Source organism: Geotrypetes seraphini, chromosome 3 (genome assembly GCF_902459505.1).
Source record: "Geotrypetes seraphini chromosome 3, aGeoSer1.1, whole genome shotgun sequence".
Classification (NCBI taxonomy): domain Eukaryota; kingdom Metazoa; phylum Chordata; class Amphibia; order Gymnophiona; family Dermophiidae; genus Geotrypetes; species Geotrypetes seraphini.
The window spans coordinates 173,322,686-173,348,139 of NC_047086.1; the positions used below are offsets into that span (position 1 = coordinate 173,322,686).

Here is a 25,454-nt window from a genome sequence, read left to right on the forward strand (position 1 = left end):
CAAGTCTCCCTCTCGAGGGCTCTGAAAACAGGACCCACTTAAAAAATCCAGCACAGTGAAGGGGAAGGAAGATCGAGGCGTCCCCCTTCACTGCACCGGAGGAGCCCGAAATCGGCGGCGGTTTGCCCCGCCCCCAACAGCCACCTTCGGCACAAGTCTCCCTCTCGAGGGCTCTGAAAACAGGACCCACTTAAAAAATCCAGCACAGTGAAGGGGAAGGAAGATCGAGGCATCCCCCTTCACTGCACCGGAAGAGCCCGAAATCGGCGGCGGTTTGCCCCGCCCCCAACAACCACCTTTGGCATAAGTCTGTCTTCCAGTAAAACATTACTAAGATAGCACGTATGGCTTAAAGGCTCCTTCACACCAACACCCAAATTAATTAACAAAAAATAAAAGTGCTTTTTCACCGAAATCAGCTGCCACAACTAATTTCAGTCCGCAACAACTACTGTCCTCATGTCACCACCGAAACCGCCGAAAGCCGAATCAACCGCGCCACTCAACGGTAGAAGAACCAAGCCGGATCCAAACACACCAGAGAAAATGGCGACGGGAATCGACGAAGCCTCATTCGACCTGCTCTTAAAAGAAATTAGGTCAATTCGGATCATAGTGCAAGAGCAAGTCGAGGAAACAAAGCTTCTCCGTGGGAAAATTGAAGAACTAAACTCTCAGTTTGTCGACGCACGCCACCGACTTGACGCTCTTGAAGAAAAAACGGCTGATCTGCAATCAACACAAACGCTAGTAAATAAACATGAAAAATTGATTATCACCCTGCAACGAGACATGGAAGACCTTTCCAACCGCAGCAGAAGATCCAACCTGAGAATCATTGGATTACCTGAATCAACAGAGGGCTCTGATATGATTTCCTTCTTGTCTAATTTTCTGCCTAAAACTCTCGGTCTTGTCTTCTCTCCTCCATTGGAAATAGAGCACGCTCACCGTGTACCTTCTCATCTTTCATCACATGCTTCCTCTCCTCGACCCATAGTGGCAAAGTTGCTCAGATTTCAACACACGTTGCAAATCCTTACAGCTGCAAAATCTAAACCTCAACTTCTCCACCAAGGCAGAAAGTTCTTTATAGTTCCAGACCTGGCCAAATCCACGGCCTTGAAGAGAAAAGCATTTCTTTCCCATCGACAGGAGCTTAAAGATATAGGAGCCAAGTATGGTCTTATGTACCCAGCAAGGATGAAAGTGACCTAAAACAACCGCACATCTTCATATACTGACCCTAAAGACTTAGTTGCATTTCTGGAATCTTTAAAAATGCGTTGACATGATTTGCTGCAAACATACTCACTTGTTTCTCAGTTATATCGCAAATATTGATAAGCACACCAATTTTCAAGTTATTGATATTGTATGGGTGTGGGGTTCTTTGTTAGCTTTCCCATTTGTGTTATATCTTTATGCTCACAGGAGCACCCATAAAAATTTTTAACTCTATATATGAGAATGTGATCCTTTGTGATGACATTTTTTACTTTTTCTCTACTACCTATATGCTCTTTCTTTTACTTTCTGACAGGAGTGTCTACCTTAAACATTATCTTTGCTATATACACACATTGAACATGTGCAAAATATACTGCAATATAGTAATGTATTTAAAAGATTATGGCTGACTTGCATATTTTTTCTTTTAATGTGAATGGACTAAATCATCCCATTAAGAGGAAAAAGATAGCTAACTATATTTTTAATAAGCACCCTGATGTGGTTTTTTTACAAGAGACTCACCTGCCTCTCGCTGCTGCCTTATAATTTCAATTAAAGGGATACTCCTCTCACTTTTATTCTCCTGCGACCCAGCGTAAGAAAAATGGAGTCTCAATATTTTTCCATGATAAACTCTCTCCTGTAGTTCACTCTTCTACGACGGACAAGGATGGAAGATGGTGCTTGGTGCACGCTGCGTTGCACTCAGTGAACTTTGTGTTCCTTAACATTTATGCTCCAGTCCTAGACCACCCAGAATTTTTCCAAGACCTTCAGATGGCGTTAGTAGAATACAGTTCTTGCCCTTTAGTACTTGGAGGCGATTTCAATCAAATTCAAGATATTTATATTGATAGATCATCTTCTTGCAAACCCTCCAAATCCAAGTCATTCACAGCCTTACATGCCCTTAAAGATGCCTTCTCCCTTGTAGATCCATGGCGTTTGTTTAATCCAAAGGGTAGAGAATACTCTCACTTCTCACCACCTCATAATACCTACTCAAGAATAGACTTCTTTCTTATATCCTCCTCTCTCATTCAGGACCTGGCAAACAATGTTATTCACCCAATCTCTCTTACAGATCATGCGGCCACCTCCCTACACCTACTTATCTCTGCCCCCCGCAAAGAATTTTCTTCTTGGAGACTAAACAATGCTTTACTCTTAGACTCAGAAATAGCTGACAAAATTCAATCTTTCACTGCTGAATTCTTCGAACTTAACTCCAAAGATCCAGAAATTTGCCCATCCATTGTCTGGGAGGCTTATAAAGTCTCCCTTAGGGGTGAACTTATCAACCTCGTCTCTTGGAAAAAGAAACAATCCATGAAAAAAGAGAAAGACTTAGAATCTTCTATCAAAGAGTTAGAACTACAACATATGTCTACCCACTTACATGATCCATCTATTTTTCAACGTATACAAAATCTTAAATACGAATTTAACACTTTAGTTTCCAGTACTGCTAGACGGGATATTTTTATCTCAACCTCTGGACATTATATGGGAGACAACCTTATGGGACGCCCTTTGGCTAGATATCTTAAAACTAAATCCAAACGCCTACATATCACAGCCATTCAAAACCCATTGGGGCAGATGGTTAAAACCCGGTCTCTGATCTCTTCTCAATTTGAAAACTTCTATACTACTTTATATAAATCTGATTTTTCTGCTTCAGAATCGGGGATAGACTCTTTTCTTGCTTCTTTGGTTCATCCGACCTTATCGGACTCTGTGAAATTGAAACTGGACTCTCCAATTACTGTATCTGAAATAGAAGCCGCAATATCAGCTATGCCTACCGGCAAAGCCCCAGGTCCTGACGGGTTTACCAATGAATTTTTTAAGCAGTTTCGTAATCTTCTGGCTCCTCATCTTCTTTCTTACTATGAATTCCTCCACTCTGATCCAGACAAACAATTCAACTTCACTGAGGCCACTATAGTAGTCATTCCCAAACCTGACAGAGACCCTACCTTGGTTAAAAACTTTCGCCCCATTTCTCTTCTTAATTTAGATTACAAGATCATGGCAAAACTTCTTGCACTGAGACTCAACAAAGTGATCCCCTCTCTTATTCACAAAGATCAAACGGGGTTTATTAAACAAAGGTTTATAGGAGACAATATACGCCTCTTTCATCATATTAATGCCCATGCTAAAACACTCTCAGATCCCGTAATCGGTTTGACCATAGATGCCGAAAAGGCCTTTGACCGAGTTGAATGGCCTTTTCTATTCCAAATTTTAAAGTGGTACAACTTTGGCCCGTTCTATACAGATTGGATTAAAACTTTATATCATCAACCCACAGCTCGCATTTTAATTAATAATTCTCTCTCCAACAAATTCTCCCTACATAGAGGCACTCGCCAGGGCTGCCCTCTGTCGCCGCTGCTATTTAATTTAGCGTTGGAACCTCTCCTCTCTGCTATCCGACAATGCCCAACAATAACAGGAATTGAAACCACTTATTGTCATATCAAATTAGCAGCATACGCTGATGATGTCCTTCTCTTTATCCGAGATCCTGTTGCTTCCCTTCCCTCACTCGTTAATATTGTCTCTCATTACTCCAAGCTTTCTGGATACTCAGTTAACTGGGAAAAATCAGAAATTTTCCCTCTTAATGATCTCATTTACCCCTCAGATCTCGCCCAATTTCCCTTCACGTGGTCACACGGAGCTGTAAAATACTTGGGAGTGTTAATACATAAAGATCCGATTCAAACTCAAGATCTAAACATATCTAAAATTAAAAGTTTAGTTCTTAACACCCTGTCTCGTTGGTCTCCACTCTTCCTTTCATGGTGGGGCAGAATAGCTTCTATCAAAATGACCCTTACTCCTCAGATAAACTATACCCTCTCAATGCTTCCCTCCTTATGCAAGAAGAAATTTTTTCATTGGTTGAATAAGAAAATATCTGACTTTGTGTGGAATAACAAAAAACCTCGTATTGCTCTCGACAAGCTGAAAGCCTCTAAAATTAATGGGGGTTTGAATGTACCAGATTTTTATTTTTATTATATCGCATCATTGGCCAAATATGGAGCCTATTGGATTATTAACCCTAGTACCCAAGACTCACCAACCTGGTTTGACCTGGAACGGTTTTTATGTGCACCATTACATGTTTCATGCTTGTTGACGGTGCCAGTGCCCAAACTTTTGAGAAAATACTCCTTATTGAGTGCAACGCAGCATGCCCTTCATATACTTGACGTAATCGCAGAGATTTCAATTAAAGACAGTCCACTCTTGTCCATTTGGAATAACCCCAAAATCCAAATCAATAGTAAATCTCTTTCATGGAAAAGGTGGCAGCGGGCTGGTTTGTGGTCTCTCCATCAGATAACCACTCTCACTTCGTTTGTTCCCTTTGTCACAATTTGCTCTACTTACTCATTGTCTCCTTCTGCTTACTCACAGTGGCTTTCTCTTACTAAGACGTTATCTTCTATGTCTATACGCTTTGATTATATGACATCCATTCACACTTTGTATCACTGGTCCACATTGGCTATATCAAAAGGTAAAGCGATATCTCTCTTTTATAGTATTCTAAGAGATCACTCTTTCACATTTTCCTCTCATTCCATGAAACATTGGGAATCTATGCTGACAACCTCACTTACTGATGTTGACTGGGAACTCTTCTGGTCATCGACAAACCGACCTCTTTTATCATCCAGAGTCTCACAATCAATGTTCTTCATTATGTGGAATGCGGTATGGACACCCTTTCGGATGTGGAAAGCTAACCTAAAACAAGACTCTATATGTTGGAATTGTATGAAAGAAGCTGGGACTCTTGATCACATGCTTTTCCACTGTGCTAAAGTTCGTTCCTTTTGGACATGCATTTGGGACACCATAAAGTCTATTACCAATTGTTCAGAAGAAATTTCCTTTGACATTATAATTCTCCGATCTCAACACCCTTGTTTTACACAGTCTAACTGTCCTCCTAAACTCATTGATGCAATGTTTGTGACTGCCCTTATGCACATCTTGAAAAATTGGAAGTCCTCTTCATTACTAAACTATACCTTTTGGTGGAATTCTTTGAGCATGTATCATAAATTTGAATCATATGCTTATGAAAAGAAAAATATAATTCGACTTTCCAAAAGTTTGATACAATGTAAATCACCCTGGAAATTCCTGGACTCATATGTTCAATCTATTTCATAGACACTCCTCTCTTCTTCTTCTTCTTTTTCTTTACCTTCATCTTTTTCCTCATTTTATTCTTTTTCTTTCTTCTTTCAATTTCTCTTTCCTCTTATCTTTTCTTTTATTATCTTTTCATGAACAGTCCTAGTACTTTAGATCTTTTAAAACGATTCAATTCTACATTGCACAATATAACTGAATATTTGTTATACTAAATGTTTTGTTTTATTTTTTGATACCCTGTACTTGAACTGTTTCTTATATTTTTTCAAAAAACTCAATAAAAAAATATTGAACTAGGAATTTAAGTGCTTATTTTGTTATTAATGTCTGTATAATTCATGGCACTTTGTATTAGCTTTGAAAATTAATAAAGATTTAAAAAATAAATAAAGTATTTCTATGCAACTTACATGATCAGGAAGCTTTAAACCTTTTACAGTTACATATAAAGTTGATGGGTAATGATGTCTTGGGTATTTCATCCACCACTCAAATACTTCAACAGCATTTAGATGTATTCTAGATCTTGGAGGTGGATGATACAACTGCAGACGGAGTTTTCCATCTATGTTACGAACTCCATTGGCACCTACAAGCTAAACCCAAATAAAGATGCTTTAAATTAAAGACTTGGAGCTATTATACAGCTCAATTATAAAGTAACTAATGCTCAGATAACATATCTTATCAGGACAGGTGAGATGGTTAAGTACATCATTTAGGGCCCCTTTTACAAAGCTGCTGTAACAAGTCCCGGCATGGCAAATGCAATGCAATCCATAAAAATTGAATAGGCTGCATTGCATTTGCCTAGCGGAACTCACTATCACAGCTTGGTAAAAGGGGCCCTTAAAGAGAAAGCATAATTAAAGCATTCTAAAACTTCTGTTTTCTGATGGGAAAAAAATGTTGAACTGTTTCTTAAAATACACCACTGAAGACAAAAACAAAATTGATATACCGTATTTTTCGCTCCATAAGATGCACCTGACCATAAGACGCACCCTAAATTTAGAGGAAAACAAGAAAAAAAACATTTTGAACCAAATTCTCCATGCCAGGCTGTGCACCCAACCCCACACTCCTTGCCAGGCTTTACACCCTATCCCCCTTCTGGTGGTCTAGTGGTAGGCAAAGACAGGGCAGATGTCAAGGCAGATGACTTTTTAAAATATGCAATGTCACCTCAGTAACGACTATAGAAAAATAGACAAATATAGTGCAAAATATAAATAGCAGATGTAAATTCTCAAAACTGACACATTTTGATCACTAAATTGAAAATAAAATCATTTTTCCTACCTTTGGTTGTCTGGTGATTTCTTTCTTTCCTTTCTCATACCCAACAATTGTCCCTTCCTCCTTCCCTCCTTCCTATGAACCTCCCCCTCTCAATGCCTTCCAGCCTTTGTCCTCTTCCTCCCCTCCCCCCCCCCCCCCCCCGTTGTCTGGTAAGTTCTTGCTTTCTTTCCTTCCTCAGGCCCAAAAATTGTCCCTTCCTCTCTCCCTCCATTGTTCCCCTCACTGCCTTCCAGCTTTTGTCTTCTACTCCCTCCAACTCAGGCCCAACAATTACCAGTATCCCTTCCTCCTATGTTTCCTTCACTGCCTCCCTGGCTATACCGGGCTACAATCTACTTAGTCAGGACAGAGAGGGCAGGTTAGGAGGGAGGGTAGCGCTATACATTAAAGAGGACATCAAAACTACCAGGATCACAGATGTCAAGTACACCGGGGAGTCCCTCTGGGTAAACCTGGCAAGAGGCAGAGAAAAATGCCTGAATCTAGGTGTGGTATACAGACCCCCAAGACAACTGGAAGACATGGACCAGAATTAATTGAAGACACAGAGAATATCACTCTACGAGGAGAAGCTGTACTGCTAGGGGACTTCAATATGCCTGATGCAGACTGGAACTCATTTTCAGCGACAACCAGCGGTAGCAGGAGGCTCTTAACCTCCATAAAGGGAGCACGTCTCAAACAAATGGTAACGGAGCCCACTAGGGCCCAGGCGATCCTCGACCTGGTACTCACCAACGGGGAAAGCGTCTCAGAGGTCTCAGTAGGAGATACGCTAGCCTCCAGCGACCACAACATAGTATGGTTCAACTTTAGGAAAGGCTTCCCTAGATCAAACACGAAAACAAAGGTACTCAATTTCCGGGGCACAGACTTCGCACGCATGGGAGATTTCGTCCATCGGACGCTGCAGGACCAAGCAGAGACCGATGATGTAGAAGCTAAGTGGTTAACACTGAAATCAACCATACATGAAGCAACTAGCCGCTTCATAAAATCAGTAAATAAACGACAAAGAAACAATAAACCCCAATGGTTCACCGCAGAGATCTCGCACCTCATTAAGGAGAAGAAAAAAGCGTTTCTCTCCTACAAGCGCATGGAGAAAAGAGAGGCAAAGGTAGAATATAGGACCAGGTCTACAGCGGTCAAAATGGCAGTTAGGGAGGCAAAACTTCGAGTGGAAGAAATTCTGGCAAAAAACATTAAAAAGGGGGACAAATCCTTCTTCAGGTATATTAGTGACAGAAAAAGGAACACAAGCGGGATAGTACGCCTTAGAAGACCGGACGGAAGTTACATGGAAGCAGATTCCAATAAAGCTGAACTACTGAATGAATACTTCTGCTCAGTCTTCACCTGTGAGGCACCGGGACACGGTCCGCAGTTGAAGGCAACACAAAGCAAAGAAGATCCGTTTCAGAATTTTGAGTTCACACCAGGTGAAGTTTACAGTGAACTGGCAAGACTCAAGGTGAACAAAGCCATGGGACCAGACAAGAGTGCTCAGAGAATTGTCCTGGTGAAACCGTTGGCTGAGCTATTCAATCTCTCCCTAAGTAAGGGGAAAGTTCCCCTAGACTGGAAATTAGCTAATGTCGTTCCTCTACATAAAAAGGGTTGCAGGGCAGAGGCTGCGAATTATAGACCGGTGAGTCTCACATCAATAGCGTGCAAACTCATGGAAACACTAATTAAAAGCAAATTGGACACAATCTTGAATGAAGGGAATCTTCGGGATCCCAGTCAGCATGGATTCACCAAGGGTAGGTCCTGCCAATCTAATCTCATCAGCTTCTTTGACTGGGTAACAAGAAAGTTGGACTTTGGGAGAGTCTTTGGACGTCATGTACCTGGACTTCAGTAAAGCTTTTGACAGTGTCCTACACCGCAGGCTGCTAAATAAAATGGAATCGATGGGGTTAGGAGAGACACTAACTGCATGGGTCAATGATTGGGTGAGTGGCAGACTTCAGAGGGTGGTGGTTAATAGTACCCTCTCTAAAACATCGGAGGTAACCAGTGGAGTGCCGTAGGGCTCGGTCCTGGGTCCACTCCTTTTCAACATATTCATAGGGATCTGACTCAAGGGCTTCAAGGTAAAATAACACTATTCGCCGATGACGCGAAACTATGTAATATAGTAAGTGAATGCAGTTTACAGAATTATATGGCGCAGGACCTGCTTACATTGGAAAGTTGGTCCTCAACCTGGCAGCTAGGCTTCAATGCTAAGAAATGTAAGGTCATGCACCTCGGAAGCGGAAATCCATGCAGGACGTACTTCTTGAACGGAGAAACTTTAACTAGGACTTCAGCAGAACGAGATTTAGGAGTAATCATCAGTGCAGACATGAAAACTGCCAATCAAGTGGAGAAGGCTTCATCTAAGGCAAGGCAGATATTGGGTTGTATCAATAGAAGTTTCGTCAGTCGAAAGCCTGAAGTCATAATGCCATTGTACAGGGCCATGGTGAGACCTCATCTGGAGTACTGTGTGCAATTCTGGAGGCCACATTACAGTAAAGATGTGGGCAGAATTGAATCGGTTCAGCGGGCGGCCACCAGGATGATCTCAGGGCTCAAGGGTCTCTCGTATGAAGAGAGACTGAACAAATTGCAGCTCTACACTCTCGAGGAACGTAGGGAGAGGGGAGACATGATCGAAACATTTAAGTACCTCACGGGACGTGTCGAAGTGGAAGATGATATTTTCTTTCTCAAGGGACCCCCGGCCACAAGAGGGCACCCGCTCAAACTCAGGGGTGGAAAATTTCATGGCGACACCAGAAAGTATTTCTTCACAGAGAGAGTGTTTGATCATTGGAACAAGCTTCCTGTGCAAGTGATCGAGGCAGACAGCGTGCCAGACTTTAAGAATAAATGGGATACTCATGTGGGATCCCTACGAGGGTCAAGATAAGAAAATTGGGTCATTAGGGCATAGACAGGGGGTGGGTAAGCAGAGTGGGCAAGCAGAGTGGGCAGACTTGATGGGCTGTAGCCCTTTTCTGCCATCATCTTCTATGTTTCTATGTTTCCAGCCTTTGTCCTCTCCCCCCCCCTCAACTCAGGCCTAACAATTACCGATATCCCTTCCACCCTCCCAATTACGTTTCCCTCACTGCCTTCCAGCCTTTGTCCTGTTCCGCCCCGTAAGCCCGCTCGCTGAATTTAATTGCCTACCATTGCTGCCGCTGTGAGGATACGTCAATGAAGCAGCAGCAGTGGGAGGTTTTGGACTCCTGGCTCAGCAGCGGGTCGAGGGACGAGTGGGGAGCCAGCACGGAACGAATTGCTGAGAAGGCCAGGCGGGTGCAGCGATTGCACGCCGCCGGCCCATAAGCATTACCCCTAACGTCAATTCTGACGTCGGACTGAAGGACCTTCAGTCCGACGTCAGAATTGACAACGGGAGTAAGGCTTCTGGGCCGGCGGCATGCAATCGCTGCACCTGCCTGGCCTTTCCTTTCCTCTACTTATGGCAGCACTGAGAGACCAGGAGCAGTCGAAATAATATAACGGCCGAGGGAGGGTTGGGTATTCACTCCATAGGACGCACCCTTTTTTCCACCCACTTTTTTTGGGAAAAAAGTGCATCTTATGGAGCAAAAAATACAGTATCTGTTTTATTTTCATTTTCTGAATAGTGTTATTAACTGTGCACAGCTATACCCTGATGTTTTGTTTTTTTAATTTTACTGTTTTTCCATTGTGTGCTCTTGGCTTTAGATTTTTTTTATTTTATTATCAAAGGTGGCCATTCATAAATGGTACACACCTACAGTGATTTCAAAAGATGAATATCAAATGAACTAAGCAGAGAACTTTCCAAACATTAAAATATAAGGTTAGCATAACTACAGTAAATTATGGATGCAAAAGCACTTTCATCGAATCAGGAACCAATGAACTTTATCATCATAACACTTAGGAAACAGTTACACAGTTTAGGCTATGGAAAATCATCAAGAAAATTAGCTTTTTGTTCTTCTTTACTGTAGGCACCATGAAGAGCTCTGGAGAGCAGGTCGAAATGGTAAGCTATCTAAAGTTTCCAAAACAGGTAGCTTTTCATAACATAAGATCTCTTAGTGACAGAGAATAAAATTTGTTGTTTTGTGGCAAGGGTAAGAGAGGAATTTGGTAATGTAAAGTGAAAACTAAGCATTTCTATAAACATAGAAGTATGAATTAGTATAAGATAATCTGTAAGATTTTCATTTTTCTTTCTGTAAATGTATAAAACTGCAGGAAAGTGCACTTGGCAAGATCAGGACAGAGTTATGAAAACTGAGCCTCTTTCCGGTTTTACCTTTTGTAAACTTAAGAACATAAGAAGTTGCCTCCACTGGGTCAGACCAGAGGTCCATCGCGCCCAGCGGTCCGCTCCCGCGGCGGCCCATCAGGTCTATGACCTCTGAAGTGGTTCCTGACCATTTCTATAACCTACCTCTGCTTCTATCTGTACCCCTCAATCCCCTTATCCTTTAGGAACCTATCTAAACCTTCCTTGAACCCCTGTACTGTGCTCTGGCCTATCACAACCTCTGGAAGTGCGTTCCATGTGTCCACCACCCTCTGGGTAAAAAAGAACTTCCTAGCATTTGTTCTAAACCTGTCCCCTTTCAATTTCTCCGAGTGACCCCTAGTACTTGTGGTTTCCCACAGTCTGAAGAATCTGTCCCTGTCTACTTTCTCTATGCCCTTCAGGATTTTGAAAGTTTCTATCATGTCTCCTCTAAGTCTCCTCTTCTCTAGGGAGAACTGCCCCAGCATTTTCAACCTGTCAGCGTATGAAAAGTTTTCCATACCTTTTATCAGTTTAGTCGCTCTTCTCTGGACCCCCTCAAATACTGCCATGTCCTTCTTGAGGTATGGTGACCAGTACTGGACACAGTACTCCAGGTGCGGGTGCACCATTGCACGATACAGCAGCATGATGACTTCCTTCGTCCTGGTTGCGATACCCTTTTTAATGATGCCCAACATTCTGTTCGCTTTCATTGAGGCTATCGCACACTGTGCCGATGCTTTCAATGTTGTGTCCACCATCACCCCCAGGTCTCTTTCAAGGTTGCTCACCCCTAGCAATGATCCCCCCATTTTGTAGCTGAACATTGGGTTCTTTTTCCCTACATGCATGACCTTGCATTTCTCTATGTTAAAACTCATTTGCCACTTTTTTGCCCACTCTTCCAGTCTCGTTAGGTCCCTTTGTAGATCTTCACAGTCTTCCGTGGTTCTAACCCTGCGGCAGAGTTTGGTGTCATCAGCAAATTTAATAACCTCACATTTCGTCCCGTCTCCAGGTCGTTAATAAATATATTGAACAGGAGCAGTCCCAGCACCGATCCCTGTGGAACTCCGCTCGTGACCCATTGCCAGTCTGAGTAATGGCCCTTTACTCCAACCCTCTGTTTCCTGCCTGCCAGCCAGTGTTTGATCCATCGGTGGATATCCCCTTGCACCCCGTGGTTCCACAGCTTCTTGAGTAGTCATTCGTGAGGTACCTTGTCAAAGGCTTTTTGGAAGTCAAGGTAAATGATGTCTATGGATTCCCCTTTATCCATCTGGCTGTTTATTCCCTCAAAGAAGTACAGTAGGTTCGTGAGGCAAGACCTTCCCTTGCAGAAGCCATGCTGGCTCGCCTTCAGTTGACCATTGTTTTCTATGTGTTCGCAGATTGTGTCCTTAACCAGTGCTTCCATCATCTTTCCCAGGACCGAAGTCAAGCTCACCGGCCTGTAGTTTCTCGGGTCACCCAGATGGGCGTGACGTTTGCTATTTTCCAGTCCTCTGGGATCTCCCCAGTTTATAAGGATAGGTTAAATATTTGGCGAAGTGTTTCCGCTATTTCGTTTCTCAGTTCTTTTAGTACCCTTGGGTGGATGCCGTCTGGACCAGGTGATTTGTCGCTCTTCAGTCTGTCTACCTGTCGGAGGACATCCTCTCGGCTTACCTCTAGTTGGACCAGCTTTTCATCATGGTTTCCGTTTATGATCTCCTCGGGTTCTGGGATATTGGATGGTCCTCTCTCGTGAAGACTGACGAGAAGAACTTGTTTAACCTGTCAGCTATCTCTTTTTCCTCCTTTACCACTCCCTTCCTGTCTCTATCGTCCAATGGTCCCACTTCCTCCTTGGCTGGTTGTTTCCCCTTCACATACCTGAAGAATGGTTTAAAGTTTCTTGCTTCCCCCGCCAGTCTCTCCTCGTATTCTCTTTTTTAACCACTCGGTGACAGTCTTTTTGTTGCCTTTTGTGCTCCTGGTTGTCCTTTGTTTGGTCCTTTTTCCATTTTCTGAAAGATGTTTTCTTGTTCCTTATCGCCTTTTTCACTGCAACTGTTATCCACGCCGGGTTTTTTGTTCAATTCTTTTTGCACCCTTTCCTAAACCTGGGGACATACAGGTTTTGTGCTTCGTGCACCATGCTCTTGAGTAGGGCCCAGGCTTCCTTTACGGTCTCCATCTTCCCTGAGCTGTTGCTGAGCTTCTTTCCCACCATTTTCCTCATGGCCTCGTAATTTCCTTTTCTGAAATCGAGTGCTGTTGTTGTGGTTCTTTTCACCTTTGATGTTCTTATTTTTAGCTTGCACTGGATCATGTTGTGATCGCTGTTTCCTAGTGGCGCTAGTACTAGCACCTCCTTTGCGGGTCCCCCTAGCCCGTTGAGGATTAGGTCAAGAGTGGCATCTCCTCGTGTTGGTTCCGTGACCAGCTGTTCCATGAAACAGTCCCTCACCGCCTCCAGGAATTTTGTTTCTCTCGTGCAATTTGAGTGTCCAATGCTCCAGTCTATTCCAGGGTAGTTGAAATCCCCCATTACCACCACACTTCCACTTTTGCATACCTGCCTCAATTCAGCCTCCAGGTCCTGGTCGTTTGCTTCCGGTTGTCCTGGTGGGCGATAGTACAGTCCCAATTTTATGTCTGCTCCATTTCCTCCTGTCAGCTTAACCCATAGTGATTCCAAGCCGTCCGCCCTTACTGTTGTTTCCATCCTGGTTGAAGGGATGGAGTCCATTATATATAGCGCTATTCCTCCACCCTTCTTGTGTGTCCTGTCACTCCTATAGAATTTGTACCCTGGTAGGACCACATTCCATTTGTTGTCTTCGGACCACCATGTTTCTGTGACTCCAATTATGTCTAGGTCCTCCTTACTGGCTATAAATTCTAGCTCTCCCATTTTGGTTCTTAGGCTCCTAGCATTTGTGTATAGGCAAATTAAGTCCCGGCTGTTAACATTCTTTTGGTTTCCCTCGTGGTTTGGTGCTCCTGCCGACCCCTTCAATGGCTACCATTCCCCGAGCCTCGTTCAGTTCATCCTCCTCCTGTGGTGTGTCTTTTTCGTCCTCATCCCCCTCCTGCGGTGTACCTATCTCATCCTCTACCTGAATCCCCATTTCTGGATGTCCCTCTGGCTCCAGCTGTTTCCTCCTTTTCCCGCTCTTTAGCTTCATTAGTTCCCTGGGCCCCTGCATTGCGTCTATGGGTTTTTTTTTCAAAAAATGTACACTCAGTCTCGAGCCCTCTACCGCCTTTTCCCGGTTCAGCATCCTTGTTTGATACTGTAGTCCGATGTGTCGATGTCAGATCGACTATCAGCTTTCCCCTTGTCCTCAGTTTAAAGCCATGTCTATGCCGGTCTGGATGTTACATGCCAGCATCCTCGTCCCAGCCACGCTCAGGTGCAGTCCGTCTCTCCTGTAAAGCTTGTTTTTCCCCAGGAAGGTTGTCCAGTTCCGTACAAAGTGAAAACCCTTCTCTTCGCACCATCTCCTCAGCCAATCGTTTATTGCTTGAAGCTCGGTCTGCCTCTTTGCATCCGCCCTCGGTACTGGCAGGATCTCTGAGAAGGCTATCTTCCTTGTCCTCAGCTTCAGTCTCCTCCCCAGGATCTTAAACTGCTCGGTCAGTGTAGTCCTGTTGTAGTTCCTTCTGCTGACGTCGTTGGTTCCAACGTGGATTATCACTGCTGTCTCCTCCGTCTCAGCTCCTTTCAGGATTCTCTCGATTCTGTCGGAGATGTCCTTTGTCCTCGCCCCTGGGAGACATGTCACTAGTCGGTCTTCTCTGCCTCCTGCTATGTGACTGTCCACCTCTCTCAGGATTGAGTCTCCCACCACGATTGCAGATTTCCCTTTTCTCAGCTTCCTTTTGGGTCTCAGGTCTGTATCAGTGACTCGATCCTCCAATACATCCTCCTGGTTCTGATGGGTCTCTGCCTCCTCTGCCTGCTCAGTTCCCCCGCAAGGTCCTTCCCCCCTGGCGTCTGGTGGGTTCTGTCCTCCATCTGTTGGTTCCCTTCTGAATTGCTGGTGATCCTGTGCCTCTACCATCTTGCAGGCCTTTTCGATGAATCTCTCAAGCTCTCTAACCTGCTCATTGATGTGGCTCTCTCTGGTGGTATCCTCAGCAGTCTCAGTTGCCCATGGTTCCTCTACGGTGCGGAGTCCCTCCAGATCCTGGACCTTGACCTGCAGTCTCCCGACCTCCTTCCTTAAGCTATCCAGTTCCTGACATCGACTGCATGTACGCCTGTCTCCCGGAGGGGAGGTAGTCATACATATGACACTCGATGCAGTATACTGGGAAGCTTCGCTGGGCTTCGGCTGCCTCCATTTCTCTTTTCTCGTACTTAAAGTTCCTTGGTGTGTTGGAGTGTGCCCGGCGTGTAGCTAGTTGCTGCTGGTGTCCTCTCTCTCTCTGCCTGCTGCTGGTGTCCTCTCTGTCTCTCTTTCTCTGCCTGCTGCTGGTGTCCTCTCTGTCTCTCCCTGCTGGTGTCCTCTCTCTCTCTCTGTTGCTGGTGTCCTTTCTCTCCGCTGGTGTCCTCACACTCTCTTTGCTGGTGTCCTCTCTCTCTCTCTCTCTGCTGGTGTCCTCTCTCTCTGCCTGCTGCTGGTGTCCTCTCTGTCTCTCTCTCTGCGCTGGAGTCCTCTCTCTCTCTCTGCCTGCTGCTAGTGTCCTCTCTGTCTCTCTCTCTCTGCTGGTGTCCTCTCTCTCTCTGCTGCTGGTGTCGGGGGTAGGCGGAGCTATCTCTCGCCTCTTCCCTGACTCTGTTCTGCCTGTTCTGCCTCTGCTCCTCTCCTCTCTGCGATCTCTCTACACCCCGCTCTGCTTTTACTGCTTCCTCCTCTCTGCTTTCACCTCCGATCTGCTCTCACTGCTCCTCCGCTGCCACATGCTCGGCTCAGCTCTCCCAACCTCCTGCTGCAAGCTGCCGGTCAGTCGCCTCGTGGCTCTCCTCAACTTCCCCCAGCGATCTCCGAGCCGTTGGCTCCTTTCCTTTTAAGGGGGGAGCTCGGCTTCGAGAGTTGGTGACGTTGGAGGGGTGGGCAGAGCTAACTCTCGCCTCTGCCCCTCTCTATCTCCTGCCTGCCTTGTTCTCCGCTGCCCTCTCGGTCCTGATCCCGGCTTTCCACTCCTGCTCCTGCCTCTCTCTGTTGTCGGTCAGCCGCCTGAGTATTTGTAGAATGTGAGAATAGGCATTAAGGGCCTGATTCTGCAAAGGCTGTTGGAAGCTAAGTGCCAGTAGGCACCTAGATCGTGCCTACCAGTGTCTAACTTAAGTGTTTTAATTAGTTTTAAGTGATACCATTAAAAACCAATTAAAAACATATTTTTTAAAATTTAGGCGCCACTAGACACCCTCCTGGACCAGTACTTGAATTCATGATGCCTAGCTGTGCCTAGTGACACCGAAGTCCAGAGGTGGGTGTGTTTAGGGGCACAGCCGGACTATGGCACCACTGGTTGTAAAACCCTGGCCTATATTTCTGGCGCCTAGGGTCCTTGCTTGTTGTGATTCTGTAAGTGGCGCCTGTCTGTGATTGACACATGACAGGTGCCTGTTTTCCAGATGCCTACTGCATTAGGTACATACTTACAAAATCAGGCACAGATTTGAAGGACTTCCTCTGACACAGCCATGTAATCTGGCAAAACAAGGATCCTTGTCGGGATTATGAATTCTTTTGCTGGAGCAGTGAAACTTCTGGAGCTACTGGAGTGTTTCAAGATTTAAAGACTTGAAGATTTTGTGAACAATTGGAGACTATGAACTGAGTGTTTGATTCTCCAGCTAAAGATAAGTGTTTTTCTAACTTTCCTGTGCACAGACAGTGATTTGGACCTTTTTGAGATATGGAGCAAGTTCTCTGTGGAGTTTTTTTATGCTAGTAATAAGATTGAAGACAGCTTGAAGTTTCTGTATTTATGCTGCTACTTAACTTTGAGGCTTTTTTCTCCACATGTTTGTGACCACTAGATTCTCTGTAGGTTCCTTACACTGCCTGGCTTGGTAACAACTGAAATATAGCTGTAACATTAATATTGTGCATACCATGACAGTAATGAACCTCACTCCTAAGCCAGAGTATGTGGAATATACTCTCAAGTTCTCAAATCGACACTAATAATTGTCGTATTATTGCATCATAACTCAACAAAATCCTGGCACAGCACAGGCAGCTAGGGACATCATGGACAATATCAAACATCAGTAGCACTTCTATTGGGTGTCCATGCAGGACATCTTCCATCCTTAAGATTATGTCTTGAAACCCAGGCACATCAAAAACCTGGTGTACAAGGTCAAACTCAATTTTTCTTTTAAATCCTTCTTTTTTAAAGGGAGATCAGGAGAAATTAAGAGAAAAACAAAACAGGACAGCGAGAGGAAAATTTTTCTTCAGTGGCAAGAAATATGTTAAAAAGCACAAGTTATGTCTTGACATTTGAATAACTAGAACAGACAAAAGACTCTTGAGGTAATACACAGCACTATCCATGTTGGTGCCATCATATGACATCACCTACGAGGGGCATTCAAAAATTTATTTATCTCAGTAGGAAAGAAAAGTTTTCAAAAAATATTTGTTTTATTTTTCAATATAGTCCCCTTTTCCTGCAATGACTTTAACCCCACTGAAAAGAATTCATCTGTCTGACTTTCAAACCAGGACTTCACAGCTTCCTTGATATCTTCATCACTTGAAAACCACTGTCCACAGAAGAGATTTCTTCAAAACTAGGAACAAGAAATAATCTGAGGGAGCCAGGTCAGGACTGTAGGGTGGATGGTTCACCTGCTGAAACCCACATTATCAGATGCCTGTGATTGTCGTGACATGTGCACCGGTGCATTGTCATGAAGAAACAGCACACTTGCAATGAGTTTTCTTTTCATCTTTTCTCCTTGATTGACCTCCGCAAAGTGATCATTGTGTTGGCGGTAACTTTCCCTGGTTATGGTTGTCTTGTGTGCCATGAACTCCACAAGCAAAAGAAGCAAAAGTCCTTCATCATCCCAGAAGACAGTTGCCATGACTTTGGCTGCAGATTTTTCTGTCTTGAACTCTTTTGGGCTGGGGGATGACTTGTACTTCCACTGAATTGACTCCATTTTGGATTCAGGATCTCTGGTAGACCCAAGTCTCATTTCCAGTCACCAAACTATGAAAAAATTTCACTTGGTCTTCAAAGAATATCTCAAAGTTCTCCTGACAGCACTGGAGCCTCGTAGCCTTCTGACATGGCGACACCATTCTTGGAACCGATCTTGCACTAACCTTGGACATGCCCAACTTTTCATGAATTATTTTCCAAACTGTATCTGCCAAGATACCCATCTCGTCAGCTATTTGAGAAACCTTAATTCGTCTGTCTGACAAAATTAAATCCTCAAATTTCTTGCACATTTCTGTGGTAGTTGCTTCCACAAGCCATCCATTATGAGGGTCATCTTCAATGGACTTTCTACCCCACTTAAACTGCTTGCTCCAAAATTTTACTTTGTAGGATGATGGGGCAGACACCATAAAATGCAATCATGCATCCATGGATCTCCTTTGGCTTTTTCCCTTCTTTTGTCATAAATTTTATCACTGTAGTACTCCAAATCTAGCAGTTTCTTACTTGATTTGCACGAGGATTCTCTTGACATCCTGTCTCTAGGAATGTTAGACTTGCACTGAGCCGAAACTGTGCATGAGTAACCTTGAGACATGTCACAACATGAACAGACTTGTTTCAACATGCTTGCTACTTTCTTTCAAACTCAGGTAGATAAATTATTGAACACCCCTCATATTTGTATGGTTGATAAATCTTGCTGGATAAAGGAGAACACTTCAACCAAACAGAAGGGAAACAGGTTTACAGAATTTGTTTAACAAAAAAAATCATCTGTCATATATGGTGGTAAAATTACCTTCAAAAATGCCCAAGCAATTTTGCGAAAGCCCCTTTCCTGTATTTGAACTTCAGAATTAGATTTTGCTTCATCCATACTTAAGAAATCAAGGACCTGCAAACATTGAAATATAACAGACATTTTAAATGCACGTATAAGTTTCATGAGAGCATTGGATATCTCCAAAATTGTATTAAAATTGATGTCTAGATAGTACTCCTGGAGGAATTTTGCACAATAAAATTAAAAGTTCTGCGCTCAGAATTAGCAAATTCATCAAAATTCTGCAAATGTATTTGTCAAAATTTAAACAATATTCTTGCTAATTATTATCAATATTCCATTTTAAACATTTAAAATAAAATGTTTTTCTTGTACCTTTGTTGTCTGAATGTTCCTGTCATCTTCTATTTCTCCTTCAAGCGGCTGCTATCCATTTGACTTTTCTCCTCTCTCCTGTCTATTCCCTAACTACATCTGCCTCCGACATATTGATTATTCCTTTTTAGCTCTTTTCTGCCTTCTTTACTGTTCTCCTCTTTTTCACTTTTCAGCTACCTATCAAATTTCCATTTATTCTCCTCATTCCTTCTTCAGCCCTCCATTCCCTTTCATCTTCAACGTATTCCCCATTCCCATATTTCTACCCCTCTGCTATATCTATCCTCTCATCAGTTTCCTTGCCACTCTCTCCTCCTCCTCCTCAGGATTCTACCATTCTCAGCATCTTCCTTCCTTCACCCTTATAGCCCAACATCTGCTCCTTCTTCCTTCCCTCCCCAGCCTCGTTTTCCTCTCTTCCTCCTGCACTATCCCCCTCTCTTCCCTCACTCCCATTGCCATTTATCTCTCCATCACTCCATTCTGCTCCTGGATCCAACATCTCCCTCCTTCTCCCCTTCCACCTCTTTCATATCTCTCCCTCCTTCTCATCCATCCCTATGTCCAACACCTCTCTCTTTCCCTGCATTGTGCTCTGGGTCAAACCTCTCTATCCCCCCTCCATGCACCATATCGCTCCCTTCCTCCTCTCCATTATTATGTGCAATTTCATCCTCTCCCCTCACCATTGATGTTCCCTCTAAGGATCGATGAGATGTCAGCAAATATTTTTCTATGTAAGCAGAGGACCTACTTGACATGAGCAGCAAATATTGATTTATATTGCCTTGTGATAAGCAGGCAAAAGCAGGCATCAGCTGAGAGAAAAAACAGCTGATAGGAAATTCCCCAGCCGCACCGTTGGTGGCTGAGGAAATCCCTCCATGGGCAGCAGGAGAAGACTGGGCTTCCCTGCAAATCAATGCCAGCTCACGAGGCACTAGTGGCGGGGAGCCCTGTACGCCAGCACCCGACACCGACGAGGCTCCGCCACCGCACTGGCCCGAACAGCTGTTTTCAGGCTGGCCACGAGTACCTCGCGTCTGGACCAAATTGTGCACCTCTTCCCCTGAAAAGTGCTCAATTGGTCCATACTAGTTAGAAGAAAAGTGCCGGTTAGTTGAAAAATACAGTAATTTACAGCATATTTAAAAGGAAAGCAACCTTTCAGACTGGCACTACCTTAGGATTTTTTTTTTTCAACAGAACAGACTCCACTTGGCTCTCTAAATAATATGCCTTACCACTAGGGGGTAAGGCTTACTGTTGAGGCACCTCTAGAAAAATGTTGGGGAGGTGGAGGAAAGGAAGGGAGGGACCCAGCCCGCTGAGATTGACACCTTCGAAGTCAGACAGACTCCCAAACAGGGTCCACCCAAGCTCAGTCTGGCAACAAAAAGGGACAAAAAGTCCTAAACAAATTCCAACAGCCTTACCAAGGGAGATGTGTACAGCTTACCACACCTGCTGGAGACTGAGAGAAGACCAAAGTAATTAGAGATGGATCACATGATATGTACAGTTCCAAAGTTTTGTCTTAGTCTTCACTTGCTGGTCATGATGAGATACAACTGCTTGTAAGATTAACCTATGCCAGTCTGGAGAGTTGCTAAAGAAATGTTTAGTTATAAATAGAACCTAACTGACATTGTTACCAAGTAAGTGTGCACTTACTTGGTACCTTTTCTTAGATTGTGACACATTTATATAAAAGCTATTGCCAGTATTAATGTCATATAAGAAAATTAAATTTTGCATACAGTACCTCAAAAAATAAGATTACCCGGGGGCTTTCTTCAGTTTCTTGAAGAAAGTAACCAAACCGTTCATTAAACAAGATTTGCTCCTCCCATTCTGGACATGTTGATTTAAACTGTTTGAAATCATAAGGTTGCGTCATAATAGGCAGAATGTGCTCCACTTTTTCTTGCTCATAAAAAGATGAAACTGCTCGATTGCTACAAGAAAGATATTAGAAATATTTACATCATCATTTATAATTAAGGGAAATTTAAGATATGGTTAACCTGAAAAGCAAAAATGAAGGTGGTGCCTTGGTGGTTCTGTTCTATTGCTATACATGCAGAAAGACCTGGGTTGAATTCCAAGACCAGGGCTGACTCCTGGATCTGCTAGGTTAGCAAATCTGCAAAACAAGGTTCATAGCTCCTGGGGGGATTGGGGTAGAAGTCTATCCATGGCTCTAAACAGTAACATGATTGCATGTAATTTTTACAATGAAAAGTTACTTACCAGCAGTGTGAGAACCTAGTTAGTACAAACATAAATGAATGAGGTAAGGCACCCAGATCTGCAAAAAGATGACCTCGATAATGTGGTATATAATGATAAGCAACTCTCAGCTGCACTGATGCAAAGGAGAGGGGTGAAGCATCATCATAATTATAAAACAGGAGCAGGATTCACATTGAAATTCACCTTGGACCAAACAGACATCACCCTGCCATATGTATCTCTTTTACTAAGCCACGGTAGAAATTTCTACTGCAGCCAGGAGTGCTAAATACTCCGACACTGCTCCAACGCTCATAAAAATTCTATGAGCGTCGGAGCATTTAGCACTCCAGGCCATGGTAGAAACCTCTACCATGGTTAAAGGGGAGTATATTTATACTATTCTGTTACTTATTTTACACAATGCATTTTTATTTTTATAATATCATTTTAGGTATTTTTTAAATAATTTGAGTTGTTTTAAGATTCAGATATGTCGTGTGTATTATTTTGTTATATTTTATGTATTTTTTTGTACACATCCAAAGTAAAAATGTACAAAACCAGCCATTGGAATGTAGGAGGGGCCAGCATTTGTATAGACATCCCAGCAGAGAAATGGGGCACCATAAGGTGGGGGGCACTGTGGCAAACTTCACAAGTACACATTAGAAAATGACACAGGGAAAAAAATTTGTCTCCATCTCCACCTCATCCCCATGAGCTCGGCCCCTGTCCTGTTCCCGCAAACTCAGTCCCCATCCCCGCCCCATCCCCGCAAACCATCTGATCCCATCCACACAAGCCACGAATAATTTTATACTGAACTTATTTTATTAAAGTATAAAAAGAAACAATATTCTGTACAATTGACATTTTAGAAACCAAAGTTCTGGCTGTCGAACTAGAGAAAGAGATCTTCAGCTGGCAGGGCTTTGTTTATAAATGTTTATCAACACAACTAATATACTACTTTATTCTAAAGCAATAAAAAAGAAAATAAATATAATTTTTTTTACCTTTCTTGTCTAGTTTCTGCTTTCCTCACCTTCTCCTCATTCAATTCCTTTCATCCACTGTCTGCCTTCTCTCTACCTCTTCCATATGTTCTGTTACTGTGCCTCTCCCTTCCATCTCTCCCTCCACACACACCCCTATTGGTCTGGCACCCATCTTCTTCCCTCTGCTCTTCCCATAGGCTGGCATCTCTGTCTTCTTCCCTTCCATCTTTCCTTCCCTCCCCCAGGTGGTTTTTAGCATTTCTTTCCTCCTTTCCTCCCCTCAGATCTGGTATCTGTCTCCCCAATCCAGCATGTGCCTTTTTTTTTTCTTTACCCCCTCCCTCCATCCAGTTCCCTTCAGCGTCTATTCCACTCTCTCCTACTCACTTTCCTTCAGCATCTTCTCCCCTCTCTCTCTTCCCCATTTCCCTTCAGCATCTTCCCCATTTCCCTTCAGCATCTTCTCCCCTCTCTCTCTTCCCCATTTCCCTTCAGCATCTTCTCCCCACTCTCTTTTCCCCATTTCCCTTCAGTGTCTTCTCCCCACTCTCTGTTCCCCATTTCCCTTCAGCATCTTCTCCCCACTCTCTCTTCCCCATTTCCCTTCAGTGTCTTTTCCCCACTCTCTCTTCCCCATTTCCCTTCAGCGTCTTCTCCCCACACTCTCCTCCCCATTTCCCTTCAGCATATTCTCCCCACTCTCTCTTCCCCATTTCCAGTCAGCGTCTTCTCCCCACTCTCTCTTCCCCATTTCCCTTCAGCGTCTTCTCCCCACTCTCTCTTCCCTATTTCCCTTCAACATCTTCTCCTGCATTCCCTCCCTTAACTGCGGTGGGAATGGCCTTGTCCCCATACCCGCAGCAATCACTTTATTTCTCCTACCATTTCAGAGGGTTACCCACGGCTAGCTGCAGGTAACAGCCACCGTGACATTTTCTAGTACACATCTCACCATAATCCCATATGGTGAGCCCTATAAAGCCCACCCAAAACCTACCAGATCCAAATGTACACCACACCAATAGCCCTTATGCCTTCAGTTGACATCTCATGTGTGGGATGTGGGTGAAGTTTAGAAGGCTCACAGATTCCACCATGTGTAATGTGTAATGGTTACAGTACTACTACTACTACTACTACTACTACTACTACTATTTATTATTTCTAATAGTAGTAGTAGAAGTACTGTAACCATTACACATGGTGGAATCTATGAGCCTTCTAAACTTCACCCACAGTAGAGTATAGGTTTGAGTCCCCCATCTCTATAGTTGACTGCACTACCCTGCAGGCTACTCCAGGAACCTGCTTGCTGCTCTAGCCATAACATGGTTAAAAAGAAGCTAAAAGGATCGGTTGAAAAGGTTAGGAATGTAAACCAGGCATGGATGTTATTTAAAAATACCGTTGTGGAAGCCCAATCCAGATGTATTCCACGTATCCGCAAAGATGGAAAGAAGAGGAAACAAGAGCCGGCGTGGTTAAAAGGTGAAGTGAAAGAGGCTATTAGAGTAAAAAAAAATCCTTTAAAGAATGGAAAAAGGATCCGAATGAAGAAAATAAGAAGAAACACAACCACTGGCAAGTTAGATGCAAAGCATTGATAAAGACAGCTAAGAAAAAATATGAAGAGAAACTTGCAAAAGAGGCAAAAACTCATAGTAATTTATTTAGGTACATCAGAAGCAGAAAATCTGTGAGGGAATCTGTGGGACTGTTGGATGACCAAGGAGCGAACGGAGTGCTCAGGGAGGATAAGGCCATAGCAGAAAGACTGAATTAATTCTTTGCTTCGGTCTTTATGGAAGAAGATGTAAGAGATCTACCTGAACCGGAAATGGTTTTTAAGGGTGATGATGCGAAGGAACTGAAAGAAATCTTGGTGAATCTAGAAGATGTACTGAGCCAAATCGACAAGTTAAAAGGTGATAAATCGCCAGGACCAGATGGTATACATCCCAGGGTACTAAAAGAACTCAAATATGAAATTGCTGATCTGCTGTTAGTGATCTGTAACCTGTCGTTAAAATCATGTGTGGTACCTGAAGATTGGAGGGTGGCCAATGTTACACCAATTTTTATAAAGGGCTCCAGGGGAGATCTGGGAAATTACAGACCAGTAAGCCTCACTTCGGTGCCCGGCAAAATGGTAGAAATGATTATAAAAAATAAAATTGTGGAACACGTAGACAAATATGATTTAATGAGTCAGCATGGGTTCAGCCGAGGGAGATCTTGCTTCACAAATTTGCTTGACTTCTTTGAAAGTGTGAATAAACATGTGTATAAAGGTGAGCCAGTTGATATAGTGTATCTAGATTTTCAAAAAGCTTTTGATAAAGTTCCTCACAAGAGGTTCCTCAGAAAATTAAAGAGTCATGGGATAGTTGGCAAAGTTCAGTTGTGGATAAGGAATTGGTTATCAGATAGAAAACAGAGGGTAGGATTAAATGTAATTTTTCTCAATGGAGGAGAGTAAACAGTGGAGTGCTACAGGGGTCTGTACTGGGACCGGTGCTATTTAACTTATTTATAAATGATCTGGAAATTGGAACGAGTGAGGTGATTAAATTTGCAGATGATACTAAACTGTTCAAAGTTGTTAAAACATGCGGATTGTGAAAAATTGCAGGCGGACCTTAGGAAATTGGAAGACTGGGTGTCCAAGTCGCAGATGAAATTTAATGTGGACAAATGCAAAGTGATGCACATTGGGAAGAATAACCTGAATCACAGTTACCGGATGCTAGGGTCCATCTTGGGGGTTAGCACCCAAGAAAAGGATCTGGGTATCATTGTAGACAATACGATGAAACCTTCTGCCCAATGTGCGGCGGTGGCCAAAAAAGTAAACAGGATGCTGGGAATTATTAAAAAATGGATGGTTAACAAGACTAAAAATGTCATAATGCCC

The 25,454-nt window shown here is 43.4% G+C and overlaps 1 protein-coding gene across 3 annotated transcripts in view; it reads right to left on the reverse strand.

Moving 5' to 3' along the window:
* The window catches only part of AHI1 (Abelson helper integration site 1), a 468,789-nt gene that overhangs the window by 373,834 nt on the left and 69,501 nt on the right, over positions 1-25,454 (reverse strand). For all 3 annotated transcript variants that reach the window (XM_033938898.1, XM_033938899.1, XM_033938901.1), the window contains exons 7-9: positions 21,070-21,262; positions 18,942-19,037; positions 5,832-6,017 (exon numbers count right to left, since the gene is read on the reverse strand). In XM_033938898.1, the coding sequence (XP_033794789.1) occupies positions 5,832-6,017; positions 18,942-19,037; positions 21,070-21,262 (475 nt within the window). The remainder of the gene's footprint in view (positions 1-5,831; positions 6,018-18,941; positions 19,038-21,069; positions 21,263-25,454) is intronic.